The 15749-nt window shown below is 37.1% G+C and overlaps 1 protein-coding gene across 1 annotated transcript; it reads left to right on the forward strand.

The window, feature by feature from the left end:
• Positions 1 to 4455: 4455 nt before the first annotated feature.
• On the forward strand, positions 4456 to 6291 carry LOC111899407 (uncharacterized). The gene has a single exon (XM_023895290.3). The coding sequence runs from the start codon at positions 4802 to 4804 to the stop codon at positions 5756 to 5758; it is 957 nt and encodes a 318-aa protein (XP_023751058.1). The 5' UTR covers positions 4456 to 4801; the 3' UTR covers positions 5759 to 6291.
• Positions 6292 to 15749: the final 9458 nt, after the last annotated feature.

The following is a 15749-nucleotide window of genomic DNA, read 5'->3' on the forward strand; positions in this document are numbered from 1 at the left end:
AAGCTAGGATATTATACCTAAGAGATATGATGTCTGATAATCTAGGAAGAGATAATACATAGATGTTATAATGGTCAAATCTTTAGGATAACTTAGTACCTAGAAGTTATGTTGGTCAAATAAACGAATATGCACTGTACTTAGTTGTTACTCTGCCAAAATATCTTGTTTTCAAATAACCATAATTAGGGTGTACATATATATACACAAAATAATTATGATATCAAAGATTATAATTATCAAATATAAAACAAAAGATTTATATTGTGATAATTATAGGAAATCCCTAGGAAGGATTAAGATGAAAGATAAAAGATAAAAACCTAAGGTCAATGCGTTAGTGAGCTGTTCATTCATCCAAAGGCCTTGATTAAATTCAGCATTCCCAATATACCTATAATCGTTAATCTTGCGAGAGCTAGAAAGATATGTATAGATCTATACTAAGGATGGAAAAAAAACCCGAACCCGACGGGGAAACCCGAAACCCGATTATTTCAGGTTGGGTAATGGGTCGTTATCGGGTTCAGGACAGGGAGTGGGTTATCCTCGGCCCGACTCGACCCGCCCGGATTATATATATATATATATATATATATATATATATATATATATATATATATATATATATATATATATATATTTGTTAATTGCATGCATTCAAAGATAAAATATATATTGTGGACAATCTTTTTAATTATTAACAATCCGGTGTGAAAGATCTTTTTTTATATTTTGACGTATTACACTAAAATTAAATCAAATAATTTTTAATATAACGTCAAGTTAATTTTATTAAAGTGATTCATCATATTTTTAATTTAAAAAGGAGACTAGAACACGTATTTTTATAAAACATCGGGGGTACCCTAAAACTAAATAAAGATTTCATTATGAATTGTTGTAAACCCGATAAGATACCCGAAACCCGACGGGAAAACCCGAACCCAACGGGGCGCCCCGATAAGATACCCGAAAGATATCGGGACGGGTTTGGGAAACCATGCCCCGCCCTGAACCCGCCCCATTGTCATTCCTAATCTATACGGGGATTGACAATCCCACATGCGATTTCTAGCTACAATCCAGGTAGGATAACTTTCTTGTTATTCACTATTCGACGTCCGATGAAGTGTCATGGCGGGGCACAATTATTATTCAAACAACATCGATTATGAGGGCTCATGGTAATACATTAGATCACCTTGGAGTTCAGACTATCATTAGGGACACTTTGAAATAATAGATAAAATACATTAGTATCGTTAGATAGACTACAATGATGGTAAATTAAGATTAATAAATATATCCTTATAAGATAATAAGATAGGATCGTTAGATATCATGGAAGATAATATGATAGGATCGTTAGATATCCTGTAAGATAATAAGATAGGATCGTTAGATATCCTGAAAGATAGTAAGCTAGGGTTGATAAAATACATTAGGAAAGACTTTTCTAAAAGAAAAAGGATTCTTAAATTAATAAAACACAATAAAATCCGAAAACTATAAAAACTTGTGCACTCACCAACATTATATTGATGTTTTCAAAAATTGCATGTGTTCTTAGGATGGAGTAGAGATCCAATCAAGAAAGGATATCGGCATGGAAACTTGTAGATTTTTGCTAAATAGGTAATTATGATTAGCGCTCTATGATTTGGGAAATCTTTATACCGTCACCACTCAGTATTTTCCGTCATCGGCCGGGGAGGGTGTGGCAATCATGTTTCACTATACAATAGGAAAATAACTTTCAATATACTCAAAACAAGATCGTTAGGGAGAAACTATGAAATGCTCAAAACGACATGTTTTGTCTCGAAACAACATGGTTTTGTCATCTTAGGGTTCCTTTCTCCATGTTGGATATTGAATTTGTTAATAGTTACTTTGTCTAAAACTACATCGCGACATGTTTTGTTAGACTAGCCGGATTCGGTCGCTACCGATGCTCGCTGAGGGCTCAATAAGTAGGAGGCACACCACCCCTAGCTCTCGCTAGGGGACTTGCTAAGCAAAGTCGTTATAGACGTAGCGAGAGGAGAGAATGGGAAAGAGATTGTTGTGATTGGTTCTCCCATCTTTGACCATATTGCACTTTCCGTTTCACCATTCAAACCTACAAAATTCCTCTGCTACTTTTAATTAAAAAAAAACGTTTTTACCTATAAAATTCTAAATTTCAAATTATAATTCAACTACTATAAATTAACACTACACTTTCAACATTTCATACACACAAAAAATATCATTATCTTTCTCACAAATACTCTCAATTTACCAAACATAAATGTCTTCATTTACCCAAAACAAAACATTAAGAAAAAAAAAACTTCAAACTTTCCATCACTAAACCTTCCACCTCCAAACCCTCAATCACAAAAACCTCCCATCACCAACATGTTATCGACCTTCATTTGCTCAACCCATTCATTCACCCGCTAGTTACTACTATCCTAGTATGGTTCCATAAATGTTTCCATTCAACCTATACCATTTTACACAAACCAACCCCAAACTAATTTCTAATCCCAACTTTTACCTCGTCCAAATTTCTATATTTGATCCGTTTGAGACAGTTCAAGAAACCCAATTCTTTTCACAACCTCAACCCTAACTAATTTTCAATCCCAACCATACTGCCTACTCGATGAGTCAACCGATTCTTCCAATGAAAGACCAGGTCAAGAGTCGTTTTAAGAACCCGGAGTCGAACCAAAAGGAAAAAGTAAAGGAAAAGGGAAGGCTCCATGTAAAGGATGGACATATGATGAAGAAAGGACATTCACGCAAGAATGGCTAGATGTGTCGGAGGATCCGGCGACGGGCGACGACCAAGATTCAACAACCTATAAAAAGAGTTTGGAATAGTTTTTGTGACCGAATGAAAAAGGAGTACCACAATCCTAATCAAATTTACTAGAAATGGAGGACCGTCAACAAAGCCTCAATGAAGTTCAATGACATCTATATGAACGCGACCTGTAACCCCAAAGCGATGCAAATAAGGTGAATGTCTTCTCAAAAGTTTGTAAGATTTATAAGGCGAAAGTCGAAAAACCTTTTGGCAATGAGCCGTTTTGGGCAATTGTGAAGGACAAACACAAATGACTTAATTTAAAATGATTACGCGGGCATATCCAAATGAAGCAAAACTTCATGGTCAACCCACGGTCAATCTTCTGATGCGCATATCGAGAGGATTTACCTCAATAATGAAGATTCATATGAAGCTTCAACTCGTCTGATGGGACGAGACAAAGCAAAAAGAAAGTTGAAGGGAGCACAAAGTTCAACGAGTGAAATGGAAGAGATAAGGAGCGAGTTCCAAAGGTTGGACGCTAAGCTTGATGGTTTTTTGGAATTAGGAAAGGAAAAAGAAATTAACTGTACGCTAAAACTTTTCTTAAACCCGTGACGATTTTCAACTACAAGGAAGGGTATTGCTAAACAATACAAGTGGGATAGGCCGTAGTATTTTTATGTCGATGTAGTTTTAGTTTAAGTCAAGTTTTTAGGTTTTAAGTAAGTTTTTAGGTAGTAACTCAAGTTTTAATTTTTTTTAATCGTATTTTATACTTTAAAATTATTGTAACATTTTTTTTATTAATATTAAGTGTTTGTCTTTAAAAAAATATAATTTATGCAATATTAAAGGTTTGTGTATTAAAAAAATCTAATTTATTTTAATCTGAAAAAACATATAATTAATTTAAATTTGGAAAAGACAATCGTAAATTAAGAAAACATAATTTACTTAAATTAGAAAAAAATCAAATAATTTATTTGAATTTGAAAAAGAAAATTAAAAAAAGAACGTGTTAAGAGTATTATTATTCCCTATAAAATATTAAGGATAAAGTACTAGAGATGATAGACAAAAAAAAATGACATCACAGTCAAAAAAGTAATGTGGCAAAGTGCTAGGAATGCTACCAGGTTCCCCGCCCTTAGATGATATAAACATTTTGCGTCTCCCTACTCAAGTTTGTGTCTCATTGGATGTGTTTGGCAAAAATAGATGATAACGAGTAGCTTATAGGTGGTAGTGGGTAGCTTATAGTTGATAGCATTTTGTTCAACGTTATATGAAGTAGTTATTTGATTTGGAGCGTTTTGTTTAAACTAAACGTTAAAAGATTATAGTATCAAGTGACATTTTCTGTTCAAAACGAAATATTTTATCAAACGCTAAAAAATAAAATCTCTTAAAGTTTCCAAACCCTATGTACCAAACATACCTATTATGTGAACATATCTTTACATATACCTAATTCGATCTAATTTTGCAGGGCAAAAGGACCTCCGATATAGACAGGGCGGCCGATGTCATTTTCAAATAGATCCAGATAAGTAAACTGAATTTATACGCAATAAGAACCTATATCACTCGTACTCGTAATTAAATGTATATAAATATCGCCATGTGCTATCTTGTTTGAATTTATCTACCTCCCTAAATAATTCAATTAAATAAAAAAGAAAAAATCACTGGATCATTAGACAAGTAAAAGAATTTAATAAAATAAAATTGATTATTTCGTAATCATCACCCAATCATCTTTTTCTTCCATCATCTTCCTCCATACACTTCTTTTTCTCATCCCATCTTCACCACCACCACAAACACCGACTCCACCACCTGTAGTAAAATCACTTCCACTCACCGCCGCCACCGCCATCCTTCATCAGGCGGCAAACTTACTTTGTGCTTTGTTTTCTCTGCCCCATCAACCGCTAACAACCACCTAATTAAAGCTTATTTAATTCATTATCACCACCGACGAAAAACAACATGATCACTGACTTCCCTGCTGCCATCATCGCCGCCACCCGGAAAAAGATTTCTGCTTTCCTCCGCCGGGACTTCATCAAGCCTGCAGCTTACTTTATTCTCCTCTTCCTGACGTATTACCTTGGTTACTTATCGGCTGTTTCAAAGAATCCATTATGTGAACCACACCGGCACTACTCCACCACCACCACCACCAACAACACCACCAACATGATCAAACCACCATCACAAGCTGCTGCCGTGGACCACTACCAATTCAAGACTCGATGCGGTGATCCGATTCCCTCCCAGCTCATCCGCCAATCAATCCTCAACCGCGTATTCAACGGAACATCCCCCTATCATGATTTCCCTCAACCCCACATCAAACCTCTCTTACGTCAGCAAAGAATCAAAGGGTGGGGATCAACTGGGGCTGTCTTCAAGAACCTGATCAATAAAGTACGACCCAAAACCATCATAGAACTGGGTACCTTCCTTGGCGCCTCCGCTATACACATGGCTGAGTTGACCCGTCAACTCGGTCTCGACACTCAAATTCTATGCATCGATGACTTTCGTGGTTGGCCCGGTTTACCAAACCAGTTTCGAGACATTAAAATGGTTAACGGTGACACGATGCTGATGTACCAATTTATGCAAAACGTGGTTCAGTTTAATGCAACGGAAGCTATTATATTTATGCCATTTTCGACCGGGTCAGCTCTCGAGACGCTCTGTGCGTGGGGTGTGACCGGCGATCTGATTGAAGTTGACGCCGGCCATGATTTTCACTCTGCATGGTCGGACATTAATCGTGCATATAAACTGTTGAGACCAGGTGGGGTTATTTTCGGGCATGATTATTTTACGGTGGCAGATAACAGAGGTGTTAGACGGGCGGTTAATATGTTTGCCCGAGTCAACGGCCTTCGAGTTAAGGCCGATGGCCAACACTGGGTACTTGGCTCCTTGTGAGTTCTGACAGATCTTACGTTATCTGCATAACTTTACTGTAAACGTACTTAAAAGGACGATTGCTACATCCACAATTACTCTTCACGTCCAAATTAAATTTCTAAATAATAAACTAATTCCATGAGTTAAGGCTCTCAAACACAAAAGTAGAAAGCTTTGTTAGAAAATTGAGTAATTAAACACATATAAATGCCTTTTAGATAAAGAATGATAAATTTTATATTTGTAAAAATAGCCATTTAATTCGAAACAAGGGCATTATGGAGGAACCTTTGACATACCGGAGGAGTAGCATTTCGGAATGTATTTTTTTTCCCGGAGAATATGGCTTTATGTATTTTTTTGTGTATGTTATTTTTTCTTTTTATGTATATTTTTATTTGTTTTTAATGAGCAATTAAAACTTTGTCATTTTCTTGTGGAAAAATTGAACTTTGTGCGTTCATTCTCGTGTTTTATTATGGTTTTTAAAAAATAACTATTCGTATGGTAAATAATAACAAACAAAAGTAATAATTACATAAACTTAAATATGTTTTAAATAGTATATAATGTTCGAATGGACCCCTATTTTTTATTGGTACCTTTATAATTTCCGTAATTCATTTGCGAAATGTGATCGTCCACATTTTGGTTAAACCCTCTATCCTTCAAGATTTTCTAGTGAGAAACATCTCTAGGAACAAACATAAGACACTCAACAATCATCTTTCACGTTAGACTGTTGTGGTACGTTTGCATCCTTTATAAGGGTGATTTTGAAAGTCTCAAGGTGGTTACATCAATGAGTTTGGTACCCCTATAGTTGATACCCACTAGGAGTTTGTGGATACGGGCCCGCATAGCTATAAACCAAGATTCATCTTCTGAAAAATAGTTGTCCACCTAGTGAGTATCGTATATAATCATTGTGACTGTCTTGAAATCTAACACTCCCAAAAACCAATGGACATGTGGTATATTGATAGGGATGTAAAGTTGCATAAAATGTTGAAATTAAGTAATCTTTAGATAACATTTTCTTATAAGTGATTATTACTCATGTAATGACCATGAAATATAAGTATATCGTATCACACTCAGACAAAGCTGAGTAAATGGATCCATGAGGCATGTTACACCAGTCCTTAAGTTGTCGATACAAATGTCCACCTAACATCATCAGGTCTTCGCTCTATCATTAACAAAATCTAGAGCATGATGTGTTGTCAATCAACACATGTACACAATAAAGTAAGTGACCAAAGTGGATGTTTAATGTGTAATGATCACATACGTATATAATTTACATCACATTCCAACCATCCAGAGTCATAGTCCCCATATAAGTGCGTCTATAACTCCATTGTCGGTATATAAGTGAGAAAATGATGGCGAAAATCTAGTAAAACATCTTGGTGTTCCTATAGATTGTGAATGCTAGGGTTTATACAATTGTTCAACAGTGCTTGGAGTTGGTGTGCAACATCTTTCCTTTTCATTTGTACCTATGGGGACTTCATCCATGCATATAGATGCTTTTGTCGATATGGACGCCTAAAAGCTAGCGGTGGTGATTTGTACTTTTCCCGTGGAATCACTTTTACATTCGACGAGTCATTATATGCAGACATCTGCTCATGTTCTTCATTCAGTGGCTACAAAGGCGTACCTAACCCATATCCATTGTTCTATAAGTCATTTTCTTGTGGAGTACCAATGTCATTTAATTATAAACAATGCAATTACGGGTATAACATAAAGTTAAACAAAAATATACAGGCGTAAAATAATTTACAATGTACCTCCCCATGTGAGGTACCACCATCATCTTCAACACCTTTTTGGATATGTTATGGAAGCATGGCTATTGTAGCTTCGAGTTATACAACATGCATCTCATGTGCTATCAACTGCTCACAACATTCATTAACGTCCTTTTACAACTCAAAAATAATTTAGCCCTTATCAGTTGATGGTACGGTGGGTAGTGGTGGGTAGGTCTGCCAATCGTGTCGTGTTCGGGTTGGCATGTCGCGGGTTGGCGAGTCAAAATATGCCAACCTAAACACGACCCATTTAAATATACAGGTCACTTGTTGGCGGGTCACGGGTTGGCGGGTTTGGAACATAAACCCATATATGACCCATCAACCCATTTATTTATACGGGTTCACAGGTTGGCGGGTTCGTAGCTCAGATTTGGGCTTGTGGGTCAGATTCTATAAATAAAATTGACAATTAAACATGAATAAATTCTTGATGGTTGATGTAAACATATCCGAATTTTAGACATTTAAGTTTTAAACATCAAAATGAAAATTAAAAACATTCATAGAAACATTTTACAGACTTAGCCTTATAGGTTACGACTTACAACCTTAGACCATCCACCATGAGTCAAAATGTCAAAACAGTCAAATGGTCTATGAGTCAATGGTATATATAATATAATACTTATTAAATATTAATACTTGATACATAAATACATTTAAAAACAAAATAATTTTTTTAATTAAAAATATAAATGGGTTGGCGGGTCAACCTGTTTATTTTTTGAGAAACTCATATATGATCGGTTTAATAAATGGGTTGGCGGGTTGAAAAACTCAACCCAAACCCATTTATTTGGTGTCGTGTCGTGGGTCGTGTCGAGAATTTCCAGCCCTAATAGTGGGTCAGATACATATAAATCTTTGCCAGAATCTGGTTGTGCCTTCTTTTGTGGAGGATCGTAGCTAGGTGACTTGCGAAGTGATCGTTTTAAAGAAGGTGCCATGTGAACATGTCTGATAGCTAAAGCAGGGAGTTTAATCCACACGGAGCTAAAATACCACTAGTCAGCATGAGTCCCGAATTGTCCCCCTCCCCCCTCACCAATATCTGCGACATAAAAAAGTGAAAAATTAATTTTGTAAAAAATATTAGTAATAATAATTATAAAGGAATGACATGATACTTGTTGATTTCATCAAGGTTGGATGACAAAGCCAAAATCGGATATGTCACAAGCTAACAAGGCAACCGTCTATTAAAACTCTTATCTAACAGATATAGAAGACATACATGGATTGGATCCTCTTCTAATAAGTTATTAATCAATCTTTCAAACACATAAATAACATCTTTCAAATTGACAGTGTCATTCTTCTTAACCATAGGGAATACATGGGATTTGAAGGCAAGACCAGGTGCGAAGGCAACAAAATATTTACCAATCAGTTCACTTGAGGAGATATAGGTGAACCAAGTACAATCCCAGAAGTTGCTGCATCTCAGGATTTATGGACATGGCATTTTTTTGGAGTCGAGGGGTCTAATAACGCTATTAACATTCTTGTCCAGTCTCCACTTTTCAACGATCTTTGGACCGGCAAGGCACCTTATATGACGTTCACGGTGAACGTGTTAGTATAGGTCCTTGAAAACACACACAATCACACACACGCAATGTAGATTTTGAGTTTTACTACCTGAACATTTTTCATTGATCTCACAACTTACATTAAATAAGAAACAAAAAAACTTAATCCTAAAGAAAAGGTGACTAACCTAGTATTGCTACGTGAACTCCCTAAAAGCTAGGAAAAACAAGCCCATCACTTGTGACCTAGTAAACTCTAATTAAACTTGTGCATACAGAAATATAGGACCGATATTATATGACCAATTCAAGCTCTGACCCGTTGAACCGTATCCGCAACTTCGACCCATGACCCGGGTGATCGACAAACCGATTAACCCAACAATCACCCCTTAATCGGTTGTTCACAGCATTTTTTCACAGAAGCCTTCAATCACCCTCTTTTCATCTTGATTCAAGACCTTTCCCGGACACCCGACTTTCACATCGGTCACGTCCAAAGTCTTCACCTAATCCCGACTTTTCCTGGACGCCCAACCTTCACCTTGGTCACGTCCAAAGTCCTTCATATCCGACTGTTGTTTGTCACCACACAGAATCCATTTTCACCTAACACTTCTGTGAAACGAGAACCTTCTTCCACCGATCAAGAAAAACAAAGCAACTCACTTTTCTCGTCTTCTTTCACCTATAAAATGAAACAAACCCAAAGCCACCTGCTTTAACGAATCTTTTCTCTTTGTTTTCTCACGTAACTTTGGTAACTCTCTCAATTTTCCGGTGACATACCCACAATCTACCGCCGGAATCACCACCTTGTCGGACACCACCAAAAACTAAAGACAGATGGCAAAGAAACCCACCAACTTAAACACCTTCTCCGACATTAATGTGACAACGTCAATTTTTGGTCAAGTCAAAGTCAAACAAAGTCAACAGGTCAAACTGGTCGACTCAACTAGTGCTTATATGTTAGGGCTTACTCTATGCTCACTAATGTACAACTCTATATCTTAATGCAAAGTATCACTTGGAAGGTTCAAATGTTTAGAAATTCTAAGCCCTAATCAGGTTGAGTGATGTAACAACTCTATAAAATACTATTTCGTGCCCTTCGGGGGTGTATAACACTCAAAATATGGTGTAACGAAGCCTACAGTCCTTGCACTATGAAGAAAAACACTAATAAAGGGCCCGACAAAGTCTCTCTAAATCTCTCTCACTCTATCTCTCTCTCTCTCTCTCCCAAATGTCTCCCAAATATCTCTCTGTATCTCAAATCTCTCTTATACCTCTCTCAAACTTTTATAAACATCCGTACCAACCCAATCCTTTCCTTTGTTAAAAACAGCTCAAACCCGAAGGAGAAAACCCAAAAGAACCCTCTTGGTCCGGAGACATTTTGATTCGGAATCTTCTTAGTCGGACAATTTCGCATGCTCCAGACCTTGTACACTTCGGAATTTCCTTCACTCCGGAAGGATTCGCTCCGAAATCATCGCTTCGGACCATCTCGCACGGGCTAGGAAGACTCAGCCCTGGAAAGTCTCGCACCTCGGAAGACTCGGATCCGCTCCGGAAGCTGCTGACCCACTCCAAAACTTAGAGTATCACTTTGGAATTTATGGTTTGGCTCCGGATTTTACCATTTGACTCCGAATTTTCAACCATTTCGGACTTTTTAGTAATTTTAAGTGATTTTGACTCCGGAAAGTCCCTCAAACACATAATTTTCCTAAGTAAAACCCACAAAACTCCTATTTTATGCCGAAATTGAAGCCTTAAAGCACATTTTCATGAAACAATATCTAAGGTTATATTATTTTATTAACCCACTTGGCCACTTGTATGGACTTGATTGGTTGAAAACTTACCTTACCAAGGTGATATCACACTTACCCAAACAAACGTCACTTCACCATCAATTCTCATCACCTTTTTCTTATCCCACATGCATATATACGAACTAAAGGCCCTCCTAAACCCATTCACAGTAAACATTTTCTCATACTTTCTCCTAAAGGCACTTTCCCTCCTTTTCCCTTTTCTCTTCAAGATCTTCATTTAATATTCCCACGAGATCCCATATTTCTTTCAAGCAAGACTCTTAAGGATTTTTGGTAAGTATTTATATATAATGTAAGTGTTTATGCACATATTTTCATAAGGGTTCATTTTATTCACACATTATTGTGTGTTAAACATAATAGGATACGAAGCTTCACGTACTTCTAAACTCAAAGATCATCGTTTTTATCTCGTGAATCTAACTGCGACTACACATAAGGTGAGTTCATACCCCTATATTTTCATGGCTTTACTATATTTTAGGGGGGGAAATACAAGTGAAACACAAGAAAAACTTATGTTAAAATACGAATCTTTTCATATAGTTTCTAATGATTCGTCTACATTTTGTATAAATGTTGAATACGTATAATTACGTTACTACTAATGTTATACTTTACATGCAAAGTGGGTAATGCACCAAGGTTTTTCATTCAAACGGAACACACTTTTAAAACTATAATAAGTATAGTTTACGAGATATTCATGATATTTTACATACTATAAACACTATAAAGAGGAAATACTTACTTTTACAAGAAAGACGGACTTTTCATATGTAAATCTATTGATACTAAATTTTGTGAGACAATTTGACTTCTCCGTACTTTTATGTACGCATTTTAAAGTCCTGTATTATAAACCATAATCTCTTGTAGGGAGAGCGTGATATTTTTGTATAGATCTGTACGGGACTGACAATACCACACCTAAACTATTACCTACAGTTAGATCGGCAGGTCTAGGGTGAGAAACGTCATACCATTTCAACGCCTGAAGAATGTTGTTACAGGCAGTCTGGGTCAATAGCACGGTTATAAAACCTCACATGGAGTATTAATAATACATTTTGGTTTACAAAGCTATCAAGCGCCTTAGTGATTATATATACTTATAAAACCACCACATATTTATAGAAAATATTGGATTTTCTAGAAACAAACTCTGTTACTTTATACAGAAAGGCATATAATTCTTATGCAAAAATGCTTATGAACTCACCAACTTAATTGTTGACACTTTTTCAAAACTACTTGTATTTCTCAGGGATTCAGTAATATAGGTAAACACCAGTTTTTGGGGAAAGGACGCTAAGGCGTCAGTTCAAAACTCATTTTGTCATCATATTGTAATTTATTTTGAAACATGCATCACATGCAGCAATGTAACTTTTTAAATTATATTTATGATGGTTGTGTTACTTTCTTTACTATTACTAAAACGTTATGATACTACATGAAGTCATCTGCCCCCGAATGTGTCCGTCGTTCTGATTTGGGGGTGTGACAATTAACCATTGACAAACACCAACACCTTCACTACCTCTGTTGTCTCGAACCTCCTTGTGTGATAAGACTTTCAGTTTTTCTGCTCCCTGCAACGAAAAAGGTAACTGCCAACCACTCGACTTCTACTGTGATGGCAGCCCCGCACCCGAAGGCTCCTCCCCTTCGAAAGTCGACTCTCAAAATAGCCTTGTACCTCTTCACAAGCCCTAGGATCTGATACCAATTGTTGGTATAGGTCCTTGAAAACACACACAATCTGTGACAACCCAAGTTGTTCCGTTACATTTCCCCGTTACCGTTAACGGAATATTCCAGTTATAAAAGTTCTGTTAATTAGAGGTCGTCAATTAAATAAAAATTTCATTTGTTTATTAGGCCGTTAAGTCGTGATGAAAGGAAATAAAAACACATAACATAGATTCCCATTTAATTGGAAAAAGTTAGTTTTTATTATTACAACCACTAAATCGGGTGCGACCAAAAGCCCCGTTTAACGGCAGTATTGCGTAGAATTCCACTGAGCCCCGACTCAAAACCCTATATAAGGGTGAGTGGAGTCCATTGGAGACTTTTTACACTCCCCAAACCTCCTCTCTCTACAACTCAATTTCGAGCCAAAAATCGTCCGTTTCGAGCCTCAAACGAGTAGGTAAACTATCCTAACTCGTTGTATGACATATCTGGCCTGCAATTTCGAGTTTAAAACATAAAATAGGGACTTAATCATGTGTTTATGGCCCAAGAACACTCTTGGACCGTAAACACCAATTATTGGGGGGTTTTTAAGCCCCAAAACCCCTCCAAATTGCCCTTAAGGCTTAGATATTATTTTTAGGCATGCATATTCGGACTTAGAACACCTTGAACTAGCATTTTGAAGAGTAAACATGAGTTTACTGCCCAAGAACATGCTTGGGCCGTAAACTCCTCTTCATGGGGAGTAAACTCATATTTGTGTGTTAAAAATGCCCTTAAACACACCTATGACCTTGGATTAAATTCTAGAATTGACCACCAACAAGCTAGGGACCTTAAACCCAATTAAACACATAGATTTGAGGGGTAAAAAGGATTTTACGGCCCAAGCACATGCCTAGGCCGTAAACACCTCCAAACCATGTCAAATGATGGTTTTAACCCCCCAAATGGCATCATACTTCATTATAAATCACTAGAATTGAACCAAGGGCCTTAAACTTCAATGAAACCTAAGGGATAGGAGCTCATGGCCGTGAACTCCCATAGGGGTGGTTCATGGGCCATAAACTCCCAATTAGTGCCCAAGTGATGCCCAAAACTCTCCATATGACTTAGAAAAATGCTTAGGAATTTACCCTCCACCATTTAAGACTTGAAAACACCAAAAGAAAGAGGGTATAGGAGCTTACGGCCGTAAGCTCCCTTTCTTAGGGCCGTAAACTCCTCAATGGTCCATATGATGCCATAAATCCATTCATACCTTTTATATTTGGACCTAGGAAAAATCCCACAATTGATATGAGGCATTTTAGCACACTAGATACCCTCACCATGAGTTTACGGCCGTAAACTCATGGTGAGTAGTCCTTGGGCTGTAAACTAAGTGTTAAGGGTTTACTCTCGGAGAGTAAACTCCATTCCTAAGTCATACACACCCTTAGACGCTACCCGGGACACCCAAACACTTAACCAAAGTGTTTTCAGCTCCTTTGAGTGCGTATATTTGTTTAATTAGTATTAAATATACTAATTGTATGTGAACATATGTTATCATATGTTAAATAGTTCATTGTGTGTGTTCAAGTCCTTGCGTGACACCGAACGCCCGAACGGCACCTTCGTCGGACCTACTTACACCAGGTGAGTTCATACCCTTGAATGAACCTTTCAATGTTTTTACATGTTTTATAGGGGGGAATACAAGTTAAACATGCCAGTTATCATATCAATCACATGTGATTGATAACCTGCATGCACAAGATTTTACCACACTTTACACTGTTTTACCGAGTAGGATACTATGATGACTTTCAATAAGGTTTTCAAACTGTTTCAAACTCTTACTTATACTGTTTTATCTAAAATCATTTCAAACTGGTTTATAAAGGTTCCAAAGATTTCTAAAGGTTTTCCCACTTATTTTACCAAAGAATACAAATGCGATTTTCCTGAGTATAACAGTTTTTCCAAGGTTTTCATGTATACTTTTACTTGTTAGTTACTGCTGCTTCACTTATACTTATTTTTAAACTCCTACTCGATAACGCTTTCACTTCGTGATGCGTTTATACTTGTTATTGTCTCTATTTCGCTTATACTTTTAGTCGCTTATACTTGATAGACGCTCTTACTTCACTTATCGTCGTTTCCACTTCGTGATACACTTACACTTGGTACACTTATACTTCACGATTCGATTATCCCACTCTGTACACTTATACTTCACGACTCAGATGTTCCACTGTAAGCTTATACTTCACGACTCGGATGTTCCTCTGTACACTTATACTTCACGATATGATTCCACTTGATACACACTCAAGCGTAGTTAGATGTATGTCTGTGCTTGTATAGATTCATATAAATAATGAATAAAGGACTTAGGAAGGCTTGTCCGCCCTATTCCCTTTTCTTCGTTGAGATGTGGTCTGGTGGATCGGATGTCCATCCGAAGGTCGTTGATTCATTAGTTATATATTATGTACACAAGTATAGACATATGGGTTACTTCAGTCAGTTCAGTTATGAGTCTCTACCTCTAGTTCAACACTTGTATTAGAAACCCACTAGTTTGAAGTCTCTACCCACTATTTGGGATGCATCTTCAGAACACGACCTTCTCCGTCGTCTAGTTGGTAACCAGAGTCTCCTGTAGGGAGAGCGGACATTGTGTGTATAGATCTATACAGGATTGACACCCCCGCACCCTGACTGCTAGCTACAGTCCATGGCTCACCAAGCCAAGGGGTGACAAATGTCACATTATATAGACGCTTGTAGGGCATCTGGTACTCTAGTGTCGGTTAGTATGGTTACGAGTATCCCGGGTTACCTTATAATTCATGGCCTTAAGGTAACAGTATTCACCGGCAATCTACACTATATGCTGGTAATTCAATTTCAGAGTCACTCTGTTTTGACCTTACAAGACGTATCTCCCACTTGATGCTGTCTGGGGTCTGTATTCACTGTATTAAGCCTTGCTAGACATATCTTTCATTTGATATTGTCTGTGGTCTGTATTCACTATTTTGGACCTTACCAGCTGTACCTTTCATTTGGTACCTTCTGGGGTCTGTGTCTCTATTTGTTA

Source organism: Lactuca sativa, chromosome 4, assembly GCF_002870075.4.
Source record: "Lactuca sativa cultivar Salinas chromosome 4, Lsat_Salinas_v11, whole genome shotgun sequence".
NCBI classification, from domain to species: Eukaryota; Viridiplantae; Streptophyta; class Magnoliopsida; order Asterales; family Asteraceae; genus Lactuca; species Lactuca sativa.

Excerpts from the sequence above, each read along its gene's own strand:
- LOC111899407 (XM_023895290.3), top strand. The coding sequence starts at position 4,802 with ATGATCACTGACTTCCCTGCTGCCATCATCGCCGCCACCCGGAAAAAG.